General features: G+C 39.8%; 1 protein-coding gene across 1 annotated transcript; it reads left to right on the plus strand.

Moving 5' to 3' along the window:
* The first annotated feature begins 1,674 nt into the window (after nucleotides 1-1,674).
* On the plus strand, nucleotides 1,675-20,709 carry LOC102224722 (retinol dehydrogenase 12-like). Its single transcript, XM_023325532.1, has 6 exons — nucleotides 1,675-1,947; nucleotides 8,226-8,465; nucleotides 14,559-14,648; nucleotides 14,778-14,966; nucleotides 16,709-16,818; nucleotides 20,383-20,709. Exons 1-6 carry the CDS (start codon nucleotides 1,791-1,793, stop codon nucleotides 20,560-20,562), a joined length of 966 nt encoding a protein of 321 aa, XP_023181300.1. The 5' UTR covers nucleotides 1,675-1,790; the 3' UTR covers nucleotides 20,563-20,709.
* Nucleotides 20,710-21,972: the final 1,263 nt, after the last annotated feature.

Genomic DNA, 21,972 nt, shown 5'->3' on the forward strand with positions numbered 1-21,972 from the left:
TGCTGGTTGTGAAGAAAAGATGGAGACACACAATGATACAAAATAATAATTCTCAAACCGATGATGTTATGGTTATAGTTTGAATTTCTGACAGTGGAATTAAATATAAAATTTAAACTTTCTAACATATAATCAACCCTTGTAGGTCCTTAAAAACAAATGTTCACATTTGAAATTCAGTAATCTTGCCCAAAGGCTTTGCACATTTTGTAAATTAACTTTTTTTGCCTAGTAAAATCAGTTGCATTTTAACAGTCACTTTGCAACAGTAATGAGGTATTAGCCAACGTTTCTATGCCCCTGATACATGAAGAATTTTTCTGTCTAAAAAGGTTTAGATTGTGATAAATGACTTCAAAACCTTTCCATCCTTATTGTGACATATATGTACATGCTATGTATATAGCAAAATTGAGCTGAAAAACAAATTATTCAGGTGCTGCAGAGTTCAAAAACTTAAAGCTGCGAGATGCATGCGTGGGCTAAATGGTGGCTAAGCCCTTTCAGCTTGATCCTCAGTTTAAATCTGGTTGAATCACCTCATGTAAAACTTGAAGAATGGTGAATCCTAAAGACCATATTTAACAACTGCTGGATTACAAAATAGATTCACCTCATCTTTCAAAGAAAACATCCAGGTCTTTCTTAAAATCTCCCAAACCTTTTTGTAGAAGGGGTTATGCCATTTTGGAACCAGAATTAAACATTTGGGTAAACTTCAAAAGGCTTGTTTGGCCCTCAAACAGCATTGTTTATCACCAAAAGATTTTAATATTCAGCATCACACTGTCTTCAAGCATGCTACCTATACCATCAAATGGCTCAGAAGAAAACTAAAGTTCTGGAAAAGTGTAGCCGATGACCTGAGTCTAAATCTGCCAGAACATCTGTGGACAAGATCGCCTCACAGTTTGGTTTGGAGAACGTTTTACCCATCCTGTCAACAAGATGCATCGCGCACACTGATTTATACAAAACGCTATTTTGCTTAATCTGATTCAGTTAAATTTGATGATATTTAGTGTGAGCTGAACTATATACATGGTCTGGTGTTATTATAACAGGCAGGGGTTTGCTCTGTTTGCCCTGCCATAAAGTCATAATCTCTCACTCATTAGGTCAAGGTCAAGGTCCCAACTCAGGGTCAACTCGGTTTTTTTTTGTTTGTTGTTGTTGTTGTTTTTGTACTCAGCAAACCCATCATCCAAGCTGCTACTCCTCTACACCTACACAACTCATTAGTGTACCCTCAACATGTGTTTGAAATCTTGCGGTGTGGCGCTAAATCAACAACAGATGTAATCTCCCTCATATTACAAGGTCATCCTTTACTATTTTTTATGTTACCCTAAACGTTTGCCAGAGTCGGGCTACATGTTTTCCCCGCTACACTTCAACACCTGGAAGTGTGACTTTGTTCTCACAGCTGATTAGTTTGATGTTATCCAGTTTCCCTAAGATAGAACAGAACAATGGGGCCCTGGCGTCACAGTGAGCTTTGTTGAACTATTAGTAACTATTAGAGTTAATAAAGTGCTATACATAAAGTGAAGTCATTTAAAAAAAAAAAAAAAAAAGTATCAGTCCCTTACAATAAGCCACTGCCTCATTAAATGTCCAACCAGCATATATCATTACGCTGTCTACTCATTTGGGCACTCCTCCTCCTCCTCTTCCTCCTCCTCCTCTTCATTTGACCAGGAATGCAGAGAATACGCTCCTGAACGTAAAAGCCGCTGCAGCGTTCCTCCTCTTACTTTCTGTCAACAAAATCTCCTCTGACTGGAAATATGTTTTTCACGGACATATTCTGCCATCCTCTCTGGGCTGCCTTGTCCGCACTGCTGGCCCTCGTTGTGCGCTTGCAGCGCAGAGCCATCTGGGACCCGCAAGCCTGCTCCGTGCGGCTCAGGGGGAAGACTGCCATAGTAACAGGGGCCAATACAGGTTGGTTCACTTCTTACGATGACTCCTGACGCGGGACTTTTTGGCTATATTTACTTATTATCTCTGTGAATCTCGTAACAATGTGCAGTGCGTGCTTTGATTTGTTCTGTTGATAGTGTGGTGGCTATTTTTAATGTCTGCATCAGACATTCAACAAGTGCTCGCCGTGAATTTTGGATTTATTCCTCACTTCATAAGCTCACCATTGCCACTTCATTTTTAATTTCTTTGAGGGAGGTCGCAGCACCACATGCTACTGTCCAGCCTGCTGCTGAAAGCCTGGCATGTGGGAGCTCAGTCAGTTAGTCATAAATGTGCAGAATAGGCACTACTTCATGTAAACATTAAAAGAAAAGGTGGAATACCGAGGTAAATTATTAACAAATTTGGTTTTTACAGATCAGTGTGGCGCCATTATGCATTGACCCACAATTTAAATGATAAAAGCTAAACAAGAGGTTTTGAAACAAATGTTCCACTTTTTTTTTAAAGCAATCGCTCTGTTATTGTTAATGTTATTATAGGCTTGTAAATTAGTTTGCAATCCTGGAGGGCCACTCCCCTGCAACCTTAAGATGTGCCTCTGCTGCACCGTGTCTGAATAGACAACCCATTGAATGTGTTGGAATAGAATAATTAGGTCATTAAGGCTCTGGAAAACTTATCTACCCAAGAAGGAGGAAATTAAGCCATTTCATTCCAGTGTTTTGTTCCTGTGGCACATCTAAAAACTGCAGGACAGCGGCCCTCAAGGCCTGGAGTTTGACACCCCTGATTCATTGTGCGGTCAGTCTGATACACATTTTATTGTATTTAGAAAAGACAACATTGCTCTTCATCTAAACAGCTTGAATATAGTTAGTGAATACCTCTGATGGGTGAACAGATATCAACACAGACATAAAGGTTTAAATTTTCTCTTGGACTTTTATTTTTTGAGTTTAATTCCTAAAATTGGGTTACATGCACAGATGCAGCAGTCTAAGCTGTCACTCGTTCTAAAATAATTTTGCAGACTTAAACTTTGGTGTAATTTCACTATTGAAGGTAGAACTGGGGAGACAGAGCACAGGTCGGGACTACACTGCATTGACCTAATCAGTACTTAATCATCTTACTGTGTTTACACAGTGAGACTCAATTACAGGCAGTTTAAAGTTACAGGTGGTTTGCAGATATGACCTACTGTAAATACATTGCATACAACTTGAAATTAAATTCAGCCTTTTCAAAATGCTCTCTCTCCAAAATATTCATCCAAAAGCTCAGGTTGAATGAAAATGTACTCTTCCCCATCATTTGTATGTCTTTGTAGATTTTTAACTTGGCAATGTGATTTTACACTGGCAGATGTGGTGGAAATAGAGGGAGAACTAGTATCTCCAACACTAGTGCTGGACAATAAAACAATTTCAATCCTGGAGGGCCACTCTGTTTCTGTTTACCGAGAAACAGACAATGTAAGCAGCAATGATAAAGTCAGGCTTCTAAATTTAAAATTCAAGACAGACGATGTAACTAAACATTCAATATGCTGGGGCATCATTATTTAAGATTTTGTACAAGATGGAAAATAGATAGCAGTAGTATCAATTTAGTTTGCATCGTTTCCTGGTTGTACTCAAACATATTTTCACTTTTAAATTTGTAAATCAACATATTTCTAGTTTATAAAGTGTCAATCCAGAGTCTTGCGATGCCAAAGAGGGATTTAGTGTTGTTAGTTATCATCTAGGTTTTTAATTTATTTTAACTTGTTCATTAGAACTACATTCTATCTTAGAAAATAGACTTTTAATTTGAAATCACTCTGTGAAAGATATAGTCATAATTTTACCAAGCTTCCCGGAAAAGCTTCCCCCAGAACAAGTTGTATTTAAAAATAAACGTGGTAGAAAGGAGCCAGACTAGTTTTAGTTTATTTTGTTTAGGCCTTTTTGAATATGATTTTTCAGGGGCGAATGACTGCCGAATAGATTTGTGCTTGAGAAATGTTTTGTGTTGAAACAAGAATTTCTGTTTGGGGTTTCGCTATAGCTTAGCCACAGCGGCGCTAATGCTAACGTCAAACTTGAAACTAAGCAAAGCTTCCTCATCCAGCTTTAGTTATCAAAGCGAAGGTTTACATGTAAGCTCAAAATAGATTTTATAAGTGTCTAAATTTATCGCTAATGCCTCTAGCACAAACTAGTTCTGTCATGTTTGGTGAAATAGACCCAGAGGAAGAGAGGCAGAGATGTCGGGTGGATGTTTAATAAAAATAATGATGAAAAACATACAAACAGCCAGATGGACACAAAAAGCAGAAATAAAACTGTAGCCAGGAACACAAGGAGCAGCATAATGGGCGGACTAAACAGGAATAAACTGGATTTAACAGGATTAAATTGGGAGATAATGGAAGGAACCAGCAAGGAGTTGTTAAGTTGCACAAAATTCAAGACCAAACTTCCGCTTTAGGAGAGAACGAACACAGCTTTAATTAACATTTGCAAATGGAGAAAGCATACAAAGCTCACATCTTAGTGAGAATCGGATGAGTTCTGACTTGGGGCTGAACGTCCCCTCATCTACATAGGATACATCACACATTACGTAGCCACACCCCCTGGCTCAATTGTCAGGTAAAAATCTATAAGTTACTTATCTGTGAGTTTCAGTTGAGCAGGGTTGCATACACATTCACAGCTCAACTTTGGCCATATTTTCTGTGTTTCTTGTGGATAAGACACCCTTTTAGGTTTATCTAAAGAAACATAGTAGATAACTCTACTTTTTTTCTGTGTCCAAATAGGCGTTTCTCCAAAAAGGCCTCTCTGCGGATGGCTAAACAGATACTAGTAACTGAACTTCTACAAAATAGGCTTATCACCTTAGCCATGTCTAACATCTCTAACCGCTGAACACCCTGTTCTTCACTTATTTGCGGAGGGTCAAAAGAGCACATGTCCTGCTGAGCTGCAACTGAGTGCAAACCTTTAATAAAAACATCATAAAGTGTACATCCAAAATTAATTAAATATTGTTAATTAATTTTTCCTTCACAGAGTGAAAGTAGTAGAAGTGTTTAAGTACTGGGAGAATGAGCGTCGGAACAAATGACCTGGGCTGATTAGCTAACTGATTTGTTTGCTGCACAGAGCAGTGAATGAAAATAAACCCCAAAACTACACAAGTTCCTGACAAATTATTTTTTTATATACTGAAACAAAGATGACCAAATAGAGCGTTATCATTAGAAAAAAATACAGAATTAAACTTTTACTATGAATGAAGTAACTTTTAAAAACACTGACTGCAAGACCTTAAGCTGGAGCTGTTTCAACTTAGTAAAATAAGCATCATTTATGTTTATTTATCAAACTGGTATTCAATCAAGGCACAACAGATGATTTCCACATCATAACCTGTTTAATGGAGATGTTTTATATGAGTAATTGAAGGCAAATGAAAAGATGAGGTAAACTTTTCTATTCTTAGTAAAATACAACCTTCTGACCTGGGCGTGCCGTGGTGGCGTAGGGGATAGCACGACCCATGTTTGGAGGCCTTGAGTCGCGGGTTTGACTCCTGGACCCGACGACATTTGCCACATGTCTTCCTACTTTCATATAAGGGACACTAGAGCCCACAAAAGACCCCCTGGATGGGGTTAAAAAAATACAACTTTCTGACCTTACAAGGATTTTTTTTGTTTGTTTGTTAAAATACATCAGCACAAGCATGTGCTGATATATTTTAACCTTTATAAGACTGAATCAACACTGCACAATTTTAGAGTACTTTACTCTAAAAGGGACTTTTGATCAGAAGCTAGATTAGGATGTCATGGTTCAAGCGTATTTTTGGAAGCTATCCTTTGTCCAGATGGCTAATCCAGATTTTTATCTTACAGCTAACTAGTGAACTCATATCTGGTTCCATGTACTTCAAAAATCACATTTATTGCTTATAAAGTAAAAATCGCTTTCCTCTATGAGTCACTATTTCTTTTAACTGTCCCAGTCACACATAGCAACACCGTGTCACTGATTATCTGCAGTATTGCTTTTCTGTTCTTTTTTTAATGTTCTTTATATTGTCCAAATGACCAATATATTGCCTTGTCCTCTAAGCAAATATACTTAATGATGTTAACAGTACATCTCATCAAGAAAACAGGGTTCATTCATCCACAAAGCATGCGGCTAAAAATTCAGCCTTCTCCCTCTCTGCTGCCTTTGAGCTGCGTTGCACATTTCACATAGTTGGCACAGGAATCTTATTTGATCTCGATAAACATTGGGCTGTTTGCCTCTTGGGTAAAGTCCTATAATCAGAGAGAGACCACGATTACAGGAAGATTAAAAGAGAAAAATGTGTAGGGTTTTTAAAGGCCAGTCTCACTGTGTTGGAGCAGATTGGATTTAAGATTTGGGGGGAAATGAACAGGCTGGCTTACATGCCAATACAGTGCCTCACAAATGTGTAACTTTGCAACATTTTGTCCAGATACAACCACAAATTTAAATTGTATTTTAGGAGATGTTATGAGATAGACCAACACAAAGTAGTGCAGTACTGCACTACTTTGTGGAAACAAAGTAGTGCAGTACTACAAAGTAGTGCAGTACCACTTGGTTGTTTCCACAACCAAGTGGTTGTGGAAACAACCACTTGAAGTGGAAACAACCAGAAACAGTTTTTCAGATTATTTAAATATCAAAATTGCACCATGCATTCCTATTCAGCCTCCCAGACTAAAAAAAAAAAGAAAAACATTTTCTGCAAATACTGTCAAAAGTCTTTTGGAGTATGACTTTACCAGCAAAAATTAATATTTTGCTAACTCTTTGCAAATTAGCCCAAGCTTTTCGAGACTGGATAGAGGAATGTCTGTGAATATCAGTTTCCAATTGTTGCCTCAGGTACTCGACTGGATTTAGGTTACGACATTAACTGGGCCATTAATACACATGATTATGCTTTGTTCCACATTGCTTCATGGTAGGCCTGGCTGTATGTTAAGGTTAATTGCTATGATGAAAGATGAACCTCTGCTCCCTTCCCAAGTTCACCCACTCGTAATGCCTTTAAGCCAGTGGGACACATGGTGCTGCAAAATATTTATTTAGGAATTGGAATTTTTCAGTTTGAATACTTAAAATGCAGAGAAATGTGTGATTATTAGTTTGTGTGGCTACCAACCGTTAGAACCAATGCAAATAGCAAATCTTGCTGTTTTCAGATTCACAAAGAAAGCACATGCGTTGGGTGGACTGTCATTGTCAGCTCCAACGTCTGAAGGTGTCGTCAGCTCCATCCATATTCCTACCAAGTCTGACCACCATCACCGTTCATGCTGAAAAAAGAATCCTCAAAGCATGACTCTATCATTAGTTTCAACTCTCTGGTTCTGTTCCAGGTATCTGTCTACATATTTTTGCCTCAGCTTGACTGGGACTCCCTAGAGATAACGTGTGTAACTGGGATAGTGTGGGCTAGCTGAAAGACTATTCTTGTCTAGCCAAAGCACATTCTTTCAAAGTTTTTCTTTCCTTTGCATGGAATGTAGCAACTCCAACTAGACTTCTTATATCTGCTTCCCTTTAATCAGTTCTTCTTGCCACTCTAGAGGCCAGATCGGTGGAGATCACGGCTGACCGCTGTCCTGTTGGTAGATTATTCAGCACGAGTTGTTGATTTCTGCAGCTCTGACAGAGTATTTATGGGCCTCAGGTTCTGATGGATGGTCGTGTCTTTGTATTTTTTCATTTTATAATGATGGGGGTCAGATGTTCAGAGCTTGGGATACTGATTTAGCCCAACGCTGCTTTCGACTTTACCACAACTTTCTCTCATCTCATAGTGTTCCTCTGTCTTCATGTTGCTGTTTGTTCACTATTGTTCTCCAACTTAAAAGCCCTTTGCATAAACACTAAAAAACCACTGGAATTAAATTACCGGTACACAAAAGGACTATTTTCTGCTCTACTAACAATCTGACTATAAAAGTGAAGACAAATCTACAAACAGTGTATTGTTTTCCTTTCGCTTCACGGTATATGTTCAACTTTGTCATGCAAAATCTCTTAAAAATTTTAAGAAATGTAGTAAATGTTGTCCAACAGACATCTTTTCTTGAATGTTTATTCTTTATAGTATTGAGGTTTTTCTACCTACAACAAACTGAAATATGTTTTTAGAAAGCGGCTTATTTGTTGTTCTTCATCATCTGACCTTTATGTGACTGTGACAGGTTAAATATGTCTGCGTTCTTCTTTTCTTTACTCGGACAGGCATTGGGAAGTTCATCGCCTTGGACTTTGCACGGCGTGGGGCGCGGGTAATCCTAGCATGCCGAAGCGAGCCCCGTGGCACAGCCGCCCTTAATGAAATTAAGCAGGCTACAGGAAACGCAGACGTCCACCTGCGCATTGTGGACCTCTCCTCCATGGACTCGGTCAGAGCGTTCGCAAAGAGGATTCTCGAGGAGGAGAAAGCACTGCACATACTCGTGAACAATGCGGCCGTATCAGGTGACACAAACGTAGAATTGAAAATGCTCGCCACTGCACAAGTGAAGCCCGTGTTTACTCCTGCCGGATTCCTCAGTCCCAGTCCGGCAGCAGACTTTAACATTTGTAAATGTAAACCAGCCCTTAGCAAAAGCAAGCTAGACTCTGCTTCACTTGAGTTAGGCTTGTCTGTAAAGCAAAGAGTTGAGGACTAACTGGAACATGAACTCCCCCAGTCCCCCAAAGAGCCTCCTGCTTGTTAAACACCATCTGTTAGGCATATGACAGCAGAAAATATGCCGTTCCAAAGGCATTCCAAAAAAAGAGAAAGCCTGACCCTCACTTTTTTGAGAATAAATAAATCCACTCTGTGACAGCTATTTCTTTTTGTTTCAACTTGGCATTACAGAGTAACAGATACATTTTTTTTTTCTGGTTAACAAGTGATGAGAGCGACTAAAGTACTGTAGCTCTCTGTGTCACAACCTTGTGATGAGCGGCAGAGTTTAATGCTTTTCTTTTTATCCACAGCATTCAGTTTGGCATTTTCTTACTGAATGACGAGCTGTGAGCGAGGCTCGAGTTTGGAAATGTTTATTGGCAGCTGCAGGAAATCTCACTGAAACTTATATTCAGTGTTAACAGAGGTTAAAAACAGAAAGAGCACTACGCACACACACACACGACGAAATGATTAAATCAAGCAAGAAGACAGATAAGGCGAGTAATTACTGGCAAAACAAGTTTGATGAGTTAAAGAAATCCATCAGTTAGACGGGATTACGATGCAGTCATGATTAGATTGTCATGGAAACACTGACTGTACTGTGTGTATATGTTATACTGAGAAAGGCAGCATGATTAAATAAAATGCAGAATTATTCTGAAGTTAGGGTCATACATAAACATAATGTTAGTATCTTGGGTTCTTTTGGTGTTTTGATTGTCATTATGTTCCTTGATTTTGCATTTTGATTACACGAGTCACGTTTCTACTCTAGCGGTTTTGGTTTACTATGTTTATTTATTCCTTATGTCTAGTTGGGGCCTGCCCATAGCATTGCATAGGGATAGAATCCCTATGCAATGCTATGGGCAGGCCCCTATTGTTCTACACCTCAAAATAACTGCCCCTTCCTACTACCGTTAATGCGGCTCGTACCGCTGCGTGGCCCCTCACAATATATATATCAAAACGTGCGGCTCAATCCTGTGAGGGGAGCTATTACTTTTGTTGGCATTTCGAGTAACTGTGGCGACATAATTAACAAAAAACGAGCCAAATTTAACTCAAAACAAAAGTCTAACTGACACAAAACAGTGTCAGTTAGACTCAAAATAGACAGAATTTAGTCTGCCTCTCTGAGCTGCTCTTTAGAACCACAGTGATGGCAGAACGTCAGAACTACAGACATGGTGGAACAGCTGCTATAAACTCATTGCATCTCTGAATGGTGCTGTTTATGTTATATCTTATATGCATATCATCTAGTGGTGGCAAAAGCAACAAAATGCTACTATGCTCTGGACATGATGACGTGCTTTGATTAAATTAATAAATGTGATTCCAGTACCAAAAAATTAACTTTATACCAGATGAATCTCTCTAACCTGAGAATGTGAACTTGTACTGGGCTGATTCTGTGCCTTCAAATAATTTTAACAATACTCCTGGAAAAGATTCATAACTTATAACTCTGAAACAGGAACAGGTCTGAAAAACAGCCTGTGTGCTACACTCAAGAGAGAGATTCATTTGATGCATCAAAGAGTGATGTCATCACTGCTGATATCATTGTTACCAGTGGAACTGAACATTCTACTGATGCATTAACATCAAACATGTTTTGAGCGTCAGGCGAGTCTGGTTTATATTCAAAGTCTATGTGAAGCGTTGGATGCGCTAGATTTGTCAAACGCTCCAAACGGTTCAAATCGCGCCGCGCTAGAGGCTTGAAGCACGATGCAACGGCCCTCGATGCGCCTCCACATAGACTTTGAATGCAAACCAGCTGCGCCTGACGCTCAAAACGTATTTGGTGTGAACGCACCATTATATGTCCAGTGTCATATTAGGTTAGTGCTTCTCAATTCCAGTCCTTAAACCCCCTGCTCTGCATGTTTTAGGTGTGTCTCTGTTTCAGAACAGCTGTTCCAGAACAGCATGACCTCTTCTGCAGTCATCAAGTACTGCAGTAGCATGTTAATCACCCACAGATTCAATCCAGGTGTGTGGCAGAAGGGGAACACCTAAAACATGAAGGGCAGGGGGCCTGAGGACCAGAATTGAGAAACACTGCATTAGTTCCATCATATTAGGACCAGGCTTTGGTCCTAATATGATGGACTCATTGTTTTGGGTCAGGGGTAACATTTAGAGGTAAGATGCTAATTAAGTTTTAGTTAGGGTTAGGAATAGACTAATATTGTTTGGGGTTAGGGAAAATGTGTGGATTAGGCAAAATCGCAGCTACTAAAATGAAGGAAATCAATGCAAAGTTCTAATATGGGTCGAAATAGTTTTGACAAACCTGTACAGCATTTTGTTTTCTAAATCAGTATAAACAATGATGATATAATATTAGGGTGTTTTTCTGCCAATTGTGTAGCTGCAGTGTACTAGTTGTCTAATGCGTTGAATGTGCTGAGACACATTCAACGCATTAGAAACCAATCAGAACCAAAGGTTTGCCTTTTGATTCTGATTGGATGTTTCTGGATAGTAGCAGAGCCAGATGCATTTTCGCAGATTCTCTGTTTCATATTCTACTGTCAGACACTTTTAACAAATATTCATCCATCCATCATCTAACACACTTATCCTTGCGCACACACATTCACACCTTAGGACAATTTAGAGAGATCAATTAATCAAGCAATTAATGCCGAGTGTTAGCAAAACCTAGGTTTGGATAGTGACCTAGGTTAGTGCCACTAGGTTAGTGCCACCTGGGGGTGGGTCGGCGTAAAGGCCGAGCCGGGCATAGATTGGCCTTCATGCCAACGCCAACATGAAGCCCCTTCATGCAACCAGTGGAGGTTGGTCGCATGGACGTCTCTCTTTCCTCTGACCTCCATGTTTGTGTGGAGGTTTGGCTTTGCGTGGACTCCTCTGATTGCAACCTGGGTGTGGGTTGGTGCAAAGGCCGAGCCATGCTATGCATGGAGACCCCTGGTTGATGGGAGGTCTGTCTTTCGTTAGACCTCCCTGATAGATTGGAGGTCTGTCTTTCCTCGTACCTCCCTGGTTGATGGGAGGTCTGTATTTCCTTAGACCTCCCTGATAGATTGGAGGTCTGTCTTTCCTCGTACCTCCCTGGTTGATGGGAGGTCTGTCTTTCGTTAGACCTCCCTGATAGATTGGAGGTCTGTCTTTCCTCGTACCTCCCTGGTTGATGGGAGGTCTGTATTTCCTTAGACCTCCCTGATAGATTGGAGGTCTGTCTTTCCTCGTACCTCCCTGGTTGATGGAAGGTCTGTCTTTCCTCTGACCTCCATGGTTGATGGAAGGTCTGTCTTTCCTTGAACTCCTCTGTTCGTAGGGAGCCTTCTATTTGCAGGGGAGCCTCTGGTTGGGTGGAAACTCTTGGATGGTTGTTTTCCAGAGCAAGTTTTAACTTCACCTTCAGGTCTGCAACCTGACCCTGCAGAGATTTCACTGTTTCCTCCTGTTCTTTGAATTTGGAAGCTTGCTCAGTGTGACTTTTAAGCTGCTCCTCATATTTAAGTCTCACTCTATATTCTTCAACCATGACTTCTATCAGCCCTTTATTGCGGGAGGCGTATTTTTCAGCCTCCCTCTTGAAGTGCTCCAGCTGTTGAAGAAGGCTCTTGTCGGCTGTAACTTTGGTAGAGCAAGAAACCTTTGATACGTGGATCTCTGGCACGTTTCTTTCATGTTCGCGTTTGACTCGCAGGTGATGTTCTTTTACTACCATGTTTTGCAGTTTCTCAATCTCCTCCTGCTGTGATTTGACTTCAGCCTGATATGCAATCCTTCGTTCTCTTTCCTCATGGAGATCAAAAATCTTACCCTGCAGTTCTTTTTTAAGATCGTCTACCTGCTTTGTGAGATCGATGACGTGTTGGCTTTTCTCTTCCACGACTTCCACCGAGGGGGTAATCTTGAAGCCAGCAGAGGGAGTTGTTTCCTGCTCGACTTCCAATGATGTTGGATTCTCTAAGTCGCCGGAAGGACTTGATTCCCCCTGGATCTCTGTTGATCCGTCTTCCGGCTCAATGGGGCTGTCTGTGTCGTCCTCGAAAGGGAAAATGACAGCGTCGTAGTCGACTTGGATGTTCAGGTCCATAATGTCGACCCATGAAAGCTCAGGTGGAAAAGCTTCATGTTCACAAGCAATCTGTTGTTGCTTCATGTCGATGTTCTGGTAAATTCTTGCTTCTCTGAAAGGCGTGTAATATCTGGAATCGATATCCCGCTTGCTTCGATTAATTTCGAACTTGCTCTGAAGAGTGATCTGTCGCGATAGAACTGAGGAACAGGTCTGAGAAAACGCTGTCTGCGAGCTACATTCAAGAGAGAGACTCCTTTGTGGTATCATAGAGTGTCGTCATAACCGCTGATGTCATTGATACCATTGGAACTGAACATTCTATCAACCTTATTCCTGGGAGGCTTACTGGGGAAACGATTAAGGGTCTTACTTCCGTCGCCCACCAGAAGTAGAAGTATTTCATTGTAATTTGGAGGGTTTTTGGCTAATCTATATTCATGATAGAAGTTACATCTCTGTTTTCAGTTATTGTACAATATTTAGTAAACTTGTTTATGGACACCGTCTGCTATCAGAGAGCTATTCAGTACAGAGGATTGTAATTATGAGCTTAATCACGGGGAGCAACAGTGACACCGCGTTAAGTTTTGTAACGGAATTTCAAAATAAAAGCCTAAATATTCCTCTCAGGGTAGTGCTAACTAATATTAGCATTTACTATCTTTTTTCTCTCAGGTTATTGCACTGCCCTGCTGCACAAGACAGTAAATTAACCTTAGCACAAACCTTTGCATTTCACTGCCCCATTAGCATTAGCCTTTTCCCTAAAAGAAGCTTTTAGCTATTTTTCTTATTTATTAGCCATGCTTAGTACACTGAATGGAGTGATGCTCCACATGCTACTGACAGCATTTTGGCTAATGTTAGCAGTTTGGCTCATTTTAACTTGTACACTAATTTCAACATACTGAATGGCATAAGTCCATGTTACTCAACATGTTTGTCAATCTCCACATGCTATTGAGTACATTGTAGCTTACTTTAGCATTGATGCTAATTTGTAGCATCAGAACGCCCACGAAGTGTGCCAACCGACAGGCACACTTTGGCAGGCCTCGTTTAAATTTCATCAGAAATTTTCTAGTTATATGTTACTCTTCTCTGGGGGAAATCTTCCTATTTTCCCTGTTGTGTGCTCTCCATCACCCCTTGTGCCATTTTTTCTCTCGCTCTCTCCTCAACCTGCAACCTGTTAACCAATCAGCCTGGTCTATTGTTTAAAAGTTCACACTACCTGTATTTATTCACCTCTCTCTGTCTCTTAATTTCTTCTTGCTGGTTCGTCCCGTCAGATCCTGTTAAATCTCATTAACACGATCTGATGTATTTCCTGTGACTTCTCTGTTCTCCCTACTGGCTTTTGGTTCCTGGTTTTTGTGTTTTTGTTTTGCTCTGGCTCCCTGTGCTCCTGCGATATATATATATATATATATATATATATATATTTTTTTTTTTTTTTTTTAAGTTTGTCAGTCATGTTTTTTCAGTAAACATTCTTCATTTACTCAATGCCTCTGCCTTTGGGTGCTAAATTACCACCAGCAGCAACAACATGACACATAAACAACAAGATAAAATATTACGTTGTATAAAGCAGTATTTCTAAAACATGTAGCGGTACTTTTCACGATTAATAATAACAAATATATGAACTATAAACAAACTCAAGTAAAATTTGCTAAAACTGAGCTAAAAAAAAGCAATTTATCAGGGATGATGAATATGATGGATATTTCTTAAAACAGTATAATATAATAAATGTATGAGTAAAACTTGATTTTTTTTTCTCTGCACGTATCTTTACATCTGTTGATGGCAGGTTTGCCCAGACAGATGACCAAAGACGGGTTTGAGGCTTCCTTTGCCACCAACCATTTAGGACCATTTCTGCTCACGAATCTGCTGCTGGGTAAGGCCTGCGTGTTTTCTCTGTAACGGCATCATGGATACTAACTAATATTACACAGTTCATTTCCAGTGATTTGATCTCTCTTACATCATCCGAAACCTCTGCGTGTCCTGCGTCTTTTCTCTCCAGACCTCATAAAGCGCTCGGCTCCGGCACGTATTGTCACCGTCAGTTCACTGAACCACAAGAGGGGCAAAGTGGACTTCTCTCACTTTCATGGCCAGAACCTCGTGTACTGCATGGATCAAGTCTACAATCACACCAAGCTGCATAACATCATCTGCACCAATGAGCTGGCACAGAGGTTACAGGGCACAGGTAAGGTTAAGTCCAATAAGGAGAGGACAATGTTACTAGCAGCGACGCAGCGATCCACTTTTCTCACACACTGATGCAGATATCTGAGGTTCAGTATCGGCCAACACCGGTCCGATACAGACAAACAGCACTGAATTCACTCAGAATATTTCTTTTTTTAAAAGACCCTCATAAATGCACCAGTACAGCACACTTAAATATACCAACAGCTTCACAAGAAGTAGATGTAAAAAAAAAAAATTTTCAAATCCAACTTTAATTTGTTCAGTCAGTGCAATTAGGAGTAAAACAGCAAACGTAAAATGAATAAACAACAAACAAAAACAACAGGTTGACTACCTTGATCAGTCATAAAAATCAAAACCTTCTTTCAAATGGTTCAGAAAGTGCAATTGTAAATTCTAAATACAATGTAAAATAATTCATAGAGCTAGACTGCATAGATCTGCCCTTGCACTTTGTCACCAATACCCAATCTAGAGCCTTTTTCAATATCGGGACTGGTAGAGATATTAGTATCTGATCGGTGCATCTCTACTTGCTACTAATTTACTTAGAAATACAGAAAATTCTAGTTTAATACTTTAGCTTGAAATCACAATCTCAGTGTTTTACATTTTAAAAATTGACAGACACGTAGTGGGATTAGCTCAAAAGATTTTCCCACTTTCCTTTCCCTGCTTGCTCAAAATTGGCTGACATTATGCAGGAGGTCAGACTCCCGAACGTGGCCCCCTCTGAGATAAATCTTATGGAGAACTTTCCGGCCCTTCCTAAACGACAGTGAAGGAAAACAGTGCAGCTGTCTCCGAACAGCGTCTGGTAGGTCGTGGTTGCTACTAAACAAAAACCGTCAACAAATCAAGAAGCTTACTCCAGGAAGCGAAGGCATGCAAGTGTGATTAGAAAAAGCTTTTCAGTTTTTTATAGTTCTCACTTTAACATACACAAATGGAGAGCTGGCATTTTGTTATTTAGGTACATATTTAGTCTGGACACTAATAATGGTTGTTGGTGAAGAAGGAGTTCAGTGAGCAAGAAGAGAAGAATGATGGTTTAGTGCCATATGGAGACCTAAGATAAACAAAGGTGGAGAAAAAACAGGATTTTGGCCTGTAGTTTTTGTGTGTTTTGAAAATTGGGGTAATTCCAGGGTGTATGTACTGTACTGTACACTCACCAGGTCCAATGGATTCTATATTATTTAGAAATGGATCATCCCAACTCTCATTTCCTTCATATTTCTGCTCATTTCCTGGTGTCTCATCACAAGCTGAGTGTTTTTCAATCAAACTTCTAGTAGCAGCGCACAGCGTAGAAAGAACGTTTGGGAGGCTGTTCCAGGGAACCAACCGTTTTAAATTAGCTGTACCATTTCACAAGAAGCGTACATGAAACAGTATATTCAGTCAGAAGTACATATATGACTAACAACAACTGTCATTTCTCTACAACTTGCTAAATGACATTTAAGTAAACATTCACATGGGTTTGGCTATTTGTTAAGCTTGCATCTTTAATTTTGACCCTGTGAGAATCAGAGGAAATTCACAAGGACTTCAGACTTGTGCAAGCTATTTCAGTTTCAAAAGCTTGCATTATTCTCTACATTTGTTAATCCCCGAAAGAAAAATTGTTCGTCTTTAAGAACCAAAAATGAATGTATTCTTATCAACTCTTACCTTATTACAAATTTGTAGTGGTCCAAGTCATTTTTTATGTTTTCTCTTATGTCCCGGCAGGTGTCACAGCCAACTCCGTCCACCCCGGCGTTGTCATGACGGAGGTGATGCGACACTATCCGTTCTGGGTCCGTTACCCTTTTAACCTCATCGGTTTTTTCTTTTTTAAGGTAAGAGAGTTGTTTATTGCTTCCATGCACAGTAACTCGCGCAAAAGGTTTTAAAAACATTAAACCGCTGCTTATTGTTCAAGTCTCATCCTGTTACATCAGGGTCTCGTAATCTGAGACACGGGTCTGGTTTAGTGCATGTGCAAAGATGGAGTCAATCCAAAATACATACATGAAATGAAAAGCATGGGGTTCCATGTTTTGAAATTTGTCCCGTTGTAATTACATCCAGATCACATCTTCAAAAGCGCGCACACATTTATTTGAGCATATTTTGTTTCTTACAAACATTTTGAAATCGTTGTGAAGATGCGATCGGCGTCTGCCTGAAAACTCGGAAAGTAAAGGTCGCACATGGGATATCTGGAACGAATCAAGTTCAAGGCCAGCAGCCAATAATCAGAGAGAGCAAAGCAGAACTTTGACCGGCTGTAAAATTGCACAATGGATGGATGATGTTTGCACAAAGGAAACTTAGCAGAAAAGTAGAAACAGGCAAGAAGAAAAGTGGAGAACATGAAGAGTGTAAATAAATGGGCTATTTACTCTGAGGTTATCCGCAGAGCAGCAGAACAGATTTTCTTAAAAAAATCAACTCAGCTTCGTAAAAGTCTATGAGACCCACTGAATAATCCTTCTTCAAAGAACACAGACTGTCGTCCTTTACGACTCCTGTTGTTGTAAATGACTTTATATAAATCTCTGACCAGAATAAGAAACAGTGAAGAATTTTTTTTTATTTCTTTCAGTTTTTTTTTTGTTTGTTTGTTTTTTTTACAATTTAGATGCAAAATTAAGACATTTTTGGTTTTCATTTTTTAACTTTAAAGTTCATAGGTGAAATATCTCATTTACTCTTTGTTTTGTAGTTCTTTCAATTTCTCTAATTTTCTTTAAGTTGCAACTTCAAAGAGTATATGCCTTTTTTTTTTTTTAAATAAATCTGACATTTTTATTCCCTGCATTTTACTCTGATGTTTTTACACGTCTCGCCTGTTTTGTTTTTCAGCTTTAAAACTTTCACATCTTTTTCTCTCGCTTCACAATTTCACACTAGCTCCTGGTAGCCCGCAGCGTAAACCCCAATGCTTGGACAGTTTAGCAGCAGACAAAAATCTGCAGCTGGTATAAATGTTTTCCAGATGGACATGAGCTGGATAACTCAAGGAGAAAGTGTACAAAAAAAAACACTTAATCCCAGTAGCTTCAGTGGAGTCTAACAACCAAAACACGCAACCCGGATTTTCTAAGAAACAGCTGTAACGAAGGACGTTTAGTCATATTTTTTTAAAGAAACCTCATAATGTGAACTATAGCATGGACGTTAAACAAGCTGGGTTGGAAATAAACATCTTAGCTTTCAAATGTTGCTGTATTTCTTCAGTGTGTTCAAGGTTTTCTTCTAAATTATGAGGTGCTAACAGAAGAGTTACAACATCCTCTACTCCCTCTTAGTATTTCTGCTCATTGTATTTTTTTCTCCAAACCATGTTGTAAATCTGCTATTGTAAATCTAATTTTGAAATGAAAATACATCTTTAGTTTTCTGGGGGTTTGTTGTTCTACTTTCTGTTTTATGAGTTACGCATGCTAGTGTAACAATGATTATTTGGTGTTTAGTGAGGTTTAAATCAAATGGAGCAAAAAACAAACATTTTTTTGTGTTTTCACTTATTGTGGGCAAAATAATTTGAAGCTGTCCTCTTCTGTTGCGGCCTCAGCTTCTTAAAGGAAGAGTTTTGACTCTTGCTTACGAAAATGCTCCAGTCACACCACAGTGGTTTGCGTCCGGGCGTGAGTTGAACTTCAACTGACTGGTTGCTTTGTTTTTGAACAAGTCTGTTGTAAATTAGCGAATCAGTTCGGGGTTTCCTGCTTGGTGACACAACTTCAGCTTCAGATGTTTTCCCTTTTAGAATGCTTTGATTCACTCATCTCTGCAGAGGGGAAAAAAATGTTTCATTTCTTATATATCGCATGTGATTCCCGTATTGGTCCTCATCAGCTATAAATCCTGGAGAAAAAAAAAACATCAGAAAATCTGCAAAAAGCTTTTCTGCGATTATAAGAAATGCTTCCTTGCTTAAATGCCATTAAAGGTTTTACATTTTATTATTGGGAAGGGTGTACATCATTTTTGACGTGCTACCTTTTATTAAAATGCACTAAAGATTATTTTTACTTTAAGAAGTGTCTGTATCAATTTCAATTGAAAATAAACTTGACAGAATGAAGATAATTTTACATCTAAACCTGATACGCGTGATTTCGGGCCTAATGCTAAGTATGGAAGAAATGGATCAATACAAATCTGAGAAGATATAAATTTTATCTCTGAAGAATAAATGCTATTATCACAATTATTTCATAACAAAGATCTAAGAAATGTTTTATTTAACATTTTAGGCAGCATATCTATAATTGTGATTCATTTTTTTACCCCCAATAAGATTTACACATAGCAAATCTTTTCACTGTCTGTATATTGTTGTGATTTTGCTCAGGAGAGGAAAGACTTTATATTGTTTGTTTTAGTTACAGTTAAAAAAAAAAGATGTTGAGTCTTGGGTTTAAAAATGCAAAAAAAATAAAATAAAGTAGCAAAAGCAGTGAATAAAGTCATTCTTTTATGGATCTGGATGTACTCTAGGGCTCAGTGTGAAGCTGTGAAAGAAAATTGCCTTTTTTTCCCTCAACTCTAAAGGTTCATGGTTGGAACTATTCAGAAAGTCATCTGGGTTGACAAAAAGTCAACTTCTGTTTGGAGAGAAGCTAGCCACCATCATATTTTACTGCGGGTGTGGTATTCTTTCAGTGGCCTGCAGGTAGCAAATGGTTTAAGTTTTGTTTCCTCCAAGCCTTTCACAAGTTTTTGATTTTTTTGTTTGTTTGTTTGTTTTTCCCAGACATATGAGACTGACGAGTCTCAGGCAGGTTCTTAGCTTCAGGTTTACAGCAGTATATGTAATGTTCCTGTTGACCCTTTATTTCTTTAATTACTGGTGACTAACTGCCTTTGCATGTTGCGTAATGTCCCTTAAAACCTTGCAAATAGTAAATGTCAGGGAAATTTATCCAGAACAGCTTAACTTTAGTTCAGGTTCATTGGATTATCGATGGAAACTCAAGAAGACTGAAACCGAATGTATGTCAACAAAGTATTAGTGTCATAATCCCACACACTTGTGCCACCAGGTTATTATGTTCCTTTCTTAGTTTTTCTTTATCTCACAAAAAAAACTGGTGCTTTTAGGGGTTTCAACAGCTTGGATAGCCACTAATTTTTTAAGGCAGTTTTTACAATGCTGAGAAATCACTCAGTTGTCTGGGAACACAGCCAAAGCAAAACAAGCTCATTCTGAGACCATCCTATTTATCTGTTCAACGAGCTACACTTTCTGCTCTTTGGTCTGTCGATTTGCAACATGGCGGAGATTTCACCAAACTTCCTGGCTGCATATTCACACCTGTCGCTTCTCAGAGATCTACCTGCAGAGGGAGGGGAGGCGGGTTGTTTGCTGCACATGGACACTAATGCTCTGCCGTCATTGTCTCCCTCCACAGTCACCAGAAGAGGGCGCTGTGAGCCCGATCTACTGCGCAGTGTCCGAGGAGCTGGAAGGGGTGACCGGGAAGTACTTTGACAGCGACTGCGCCCTGGTGCTTCCTGCCCCTTTAGCTCGAGATGCCGCGCTCGCCGTGAAGGACTTTGAGTTCTGCGAGAAGCTGACCTCAAAGCTCTAGAAGCAGCTGCCTGACAAGGACTGAGACCCAGACAAACAGAAGTGAGATAAAGTGGCTCAGCTGGAACCTTTTCCCACAGTTTATCCATTATTTCCTGCCAAATGAACCGCAATGTTTGCCTTATTAATAAATGGCCCAGGTTTTCCACGGGGTTACCTTCTTGTGCCTTGAAACCTTTGGCACATTTTCGCAACACGTCTCTCAAGAATTACTCCAGAACCTCCAACGCATGACGCAATCACTTCCCTTTTATTGTTTGATTCATTTAGACACAACGAAACATTCATAGCATTCAGTGCTTTTTCTGAACAATTTACACAACGTTCCTCCCTCCGGCGCCCGTGGCCTCGCTATTTGTCTGCAGGGACACAGATTTAAGAGAGGAAGGCGGTCACGTTAACACTTTTCCAATCAAGAAAAAACAAGATGGCGCCAGTTACCTTTCTGACTGCGCTCCACTATTTCCTGGATGAGCTCTTCGAACCCCGGAGCCACGTGATCCACCTGTCTGGGTGAAAGACGAACAGCGACCTCCAACGTCTTGTCCTGGAAACGACGCACACACACACACACACACACACACACAAAATGTTAGAAAATAACTGACGTTTTTCACTCGGACGTTGAGGACGACGCGGGCCGCGTGCTCACAGGATTTCCGTCGTGCTCCGTCAGAGGAGCCTGCTGGACGGTGATCTCTTCGAGCTGGCCGTCCTCTGACCGAGCCTCCATGTCTTTCTTACCGTTCTGCTGCTGACGCACAAGGGCACCAAGAATAAATTCATTCATTAATTAATTTGAAGGTTAAAAGTGGTGTTGGGATAAAGCATAAAGGGAGAGAGAAATATTAATTTGTCTTGTGGATAAATTCTTCACTTTGTTTCTTTAGTTAACCAAACAGTTAAAAAAAAATTCCCAAAGGTACACATAATTGCACCAAGGTTTCAAAACCGCCTGGTAGTGGTAGAAATTTTGGGTGCCGTCCCATTTTGTGCCTTTGCAGTCATGATTGCGTGACACCCAACTTACTCGGGTATGAAAGGGAACCATCCACCACTGAAAGATTGACCATATCTCAAATTATACCCACCGGGGGGGGGGGGGGGGGGGGGGGGGGTGGGGGGGGGGGGGGGGGGGGGGGGGAGTTTGATACCTGCTTTGACAACCTTTTTTTTTTTTTTTTTTCCTCTGTTTGCTGTACTGTATTTTATCCAGAACCAAAGTAAATGGAAATGGGTTCTAATATATTTGAAATAAACAAATACAAGAAAATAAACTGATATGCAATGGTTTAAATACATTAGTTGGTTCTTAAGGTAAGGAATGAGATTCTAATTTGGCCTGGATTAAATCAGCTTTCCAGGTGTCATCATGTACACTGGTTCTGTACACATGTACTTTTTATATTAT

This window comes from Xiphophorus maculatus, chromosome 20 (genome assembly GCF_002775205.1).
Source record: "Xiphophorus maculatus strain JP 163 A chromosome 20, X_maculatus-5.0-male, whole genome shotgun sequence".
Classification (NCBI taxonomy): domain Eukaryota; kingdom Metazoa; phylum Chordata; class Actinopteri; order Cyprinodontiformes; family Poeciliidae; genus Xiphophorus; species Xiphophorus maculatus.

Coding starts and splice junctions, on each gene's coding strand:
- LOC102224722 (XM_023325532.1), top strand. CDS start 1,791: ATGTTTTTCACGGACATATTCTGCCATCCTCTCTGGGCTGCCTTGTCC. Junction 14,649..14,777: donor GCTCACGAATCTGCTGCTGG/GTAAGGCCTGCG, acceptor TTTTCTCTCCAG/ACCTCATAAAGCGCTCGGCT. Junction 14,967..16,708: donor ACAGAGGTTACAGGGCACAG/GTAAGGTTAAGT, acceptor ATGTCCCGGCAG/GTGTCACAGCCAACTCCGTC.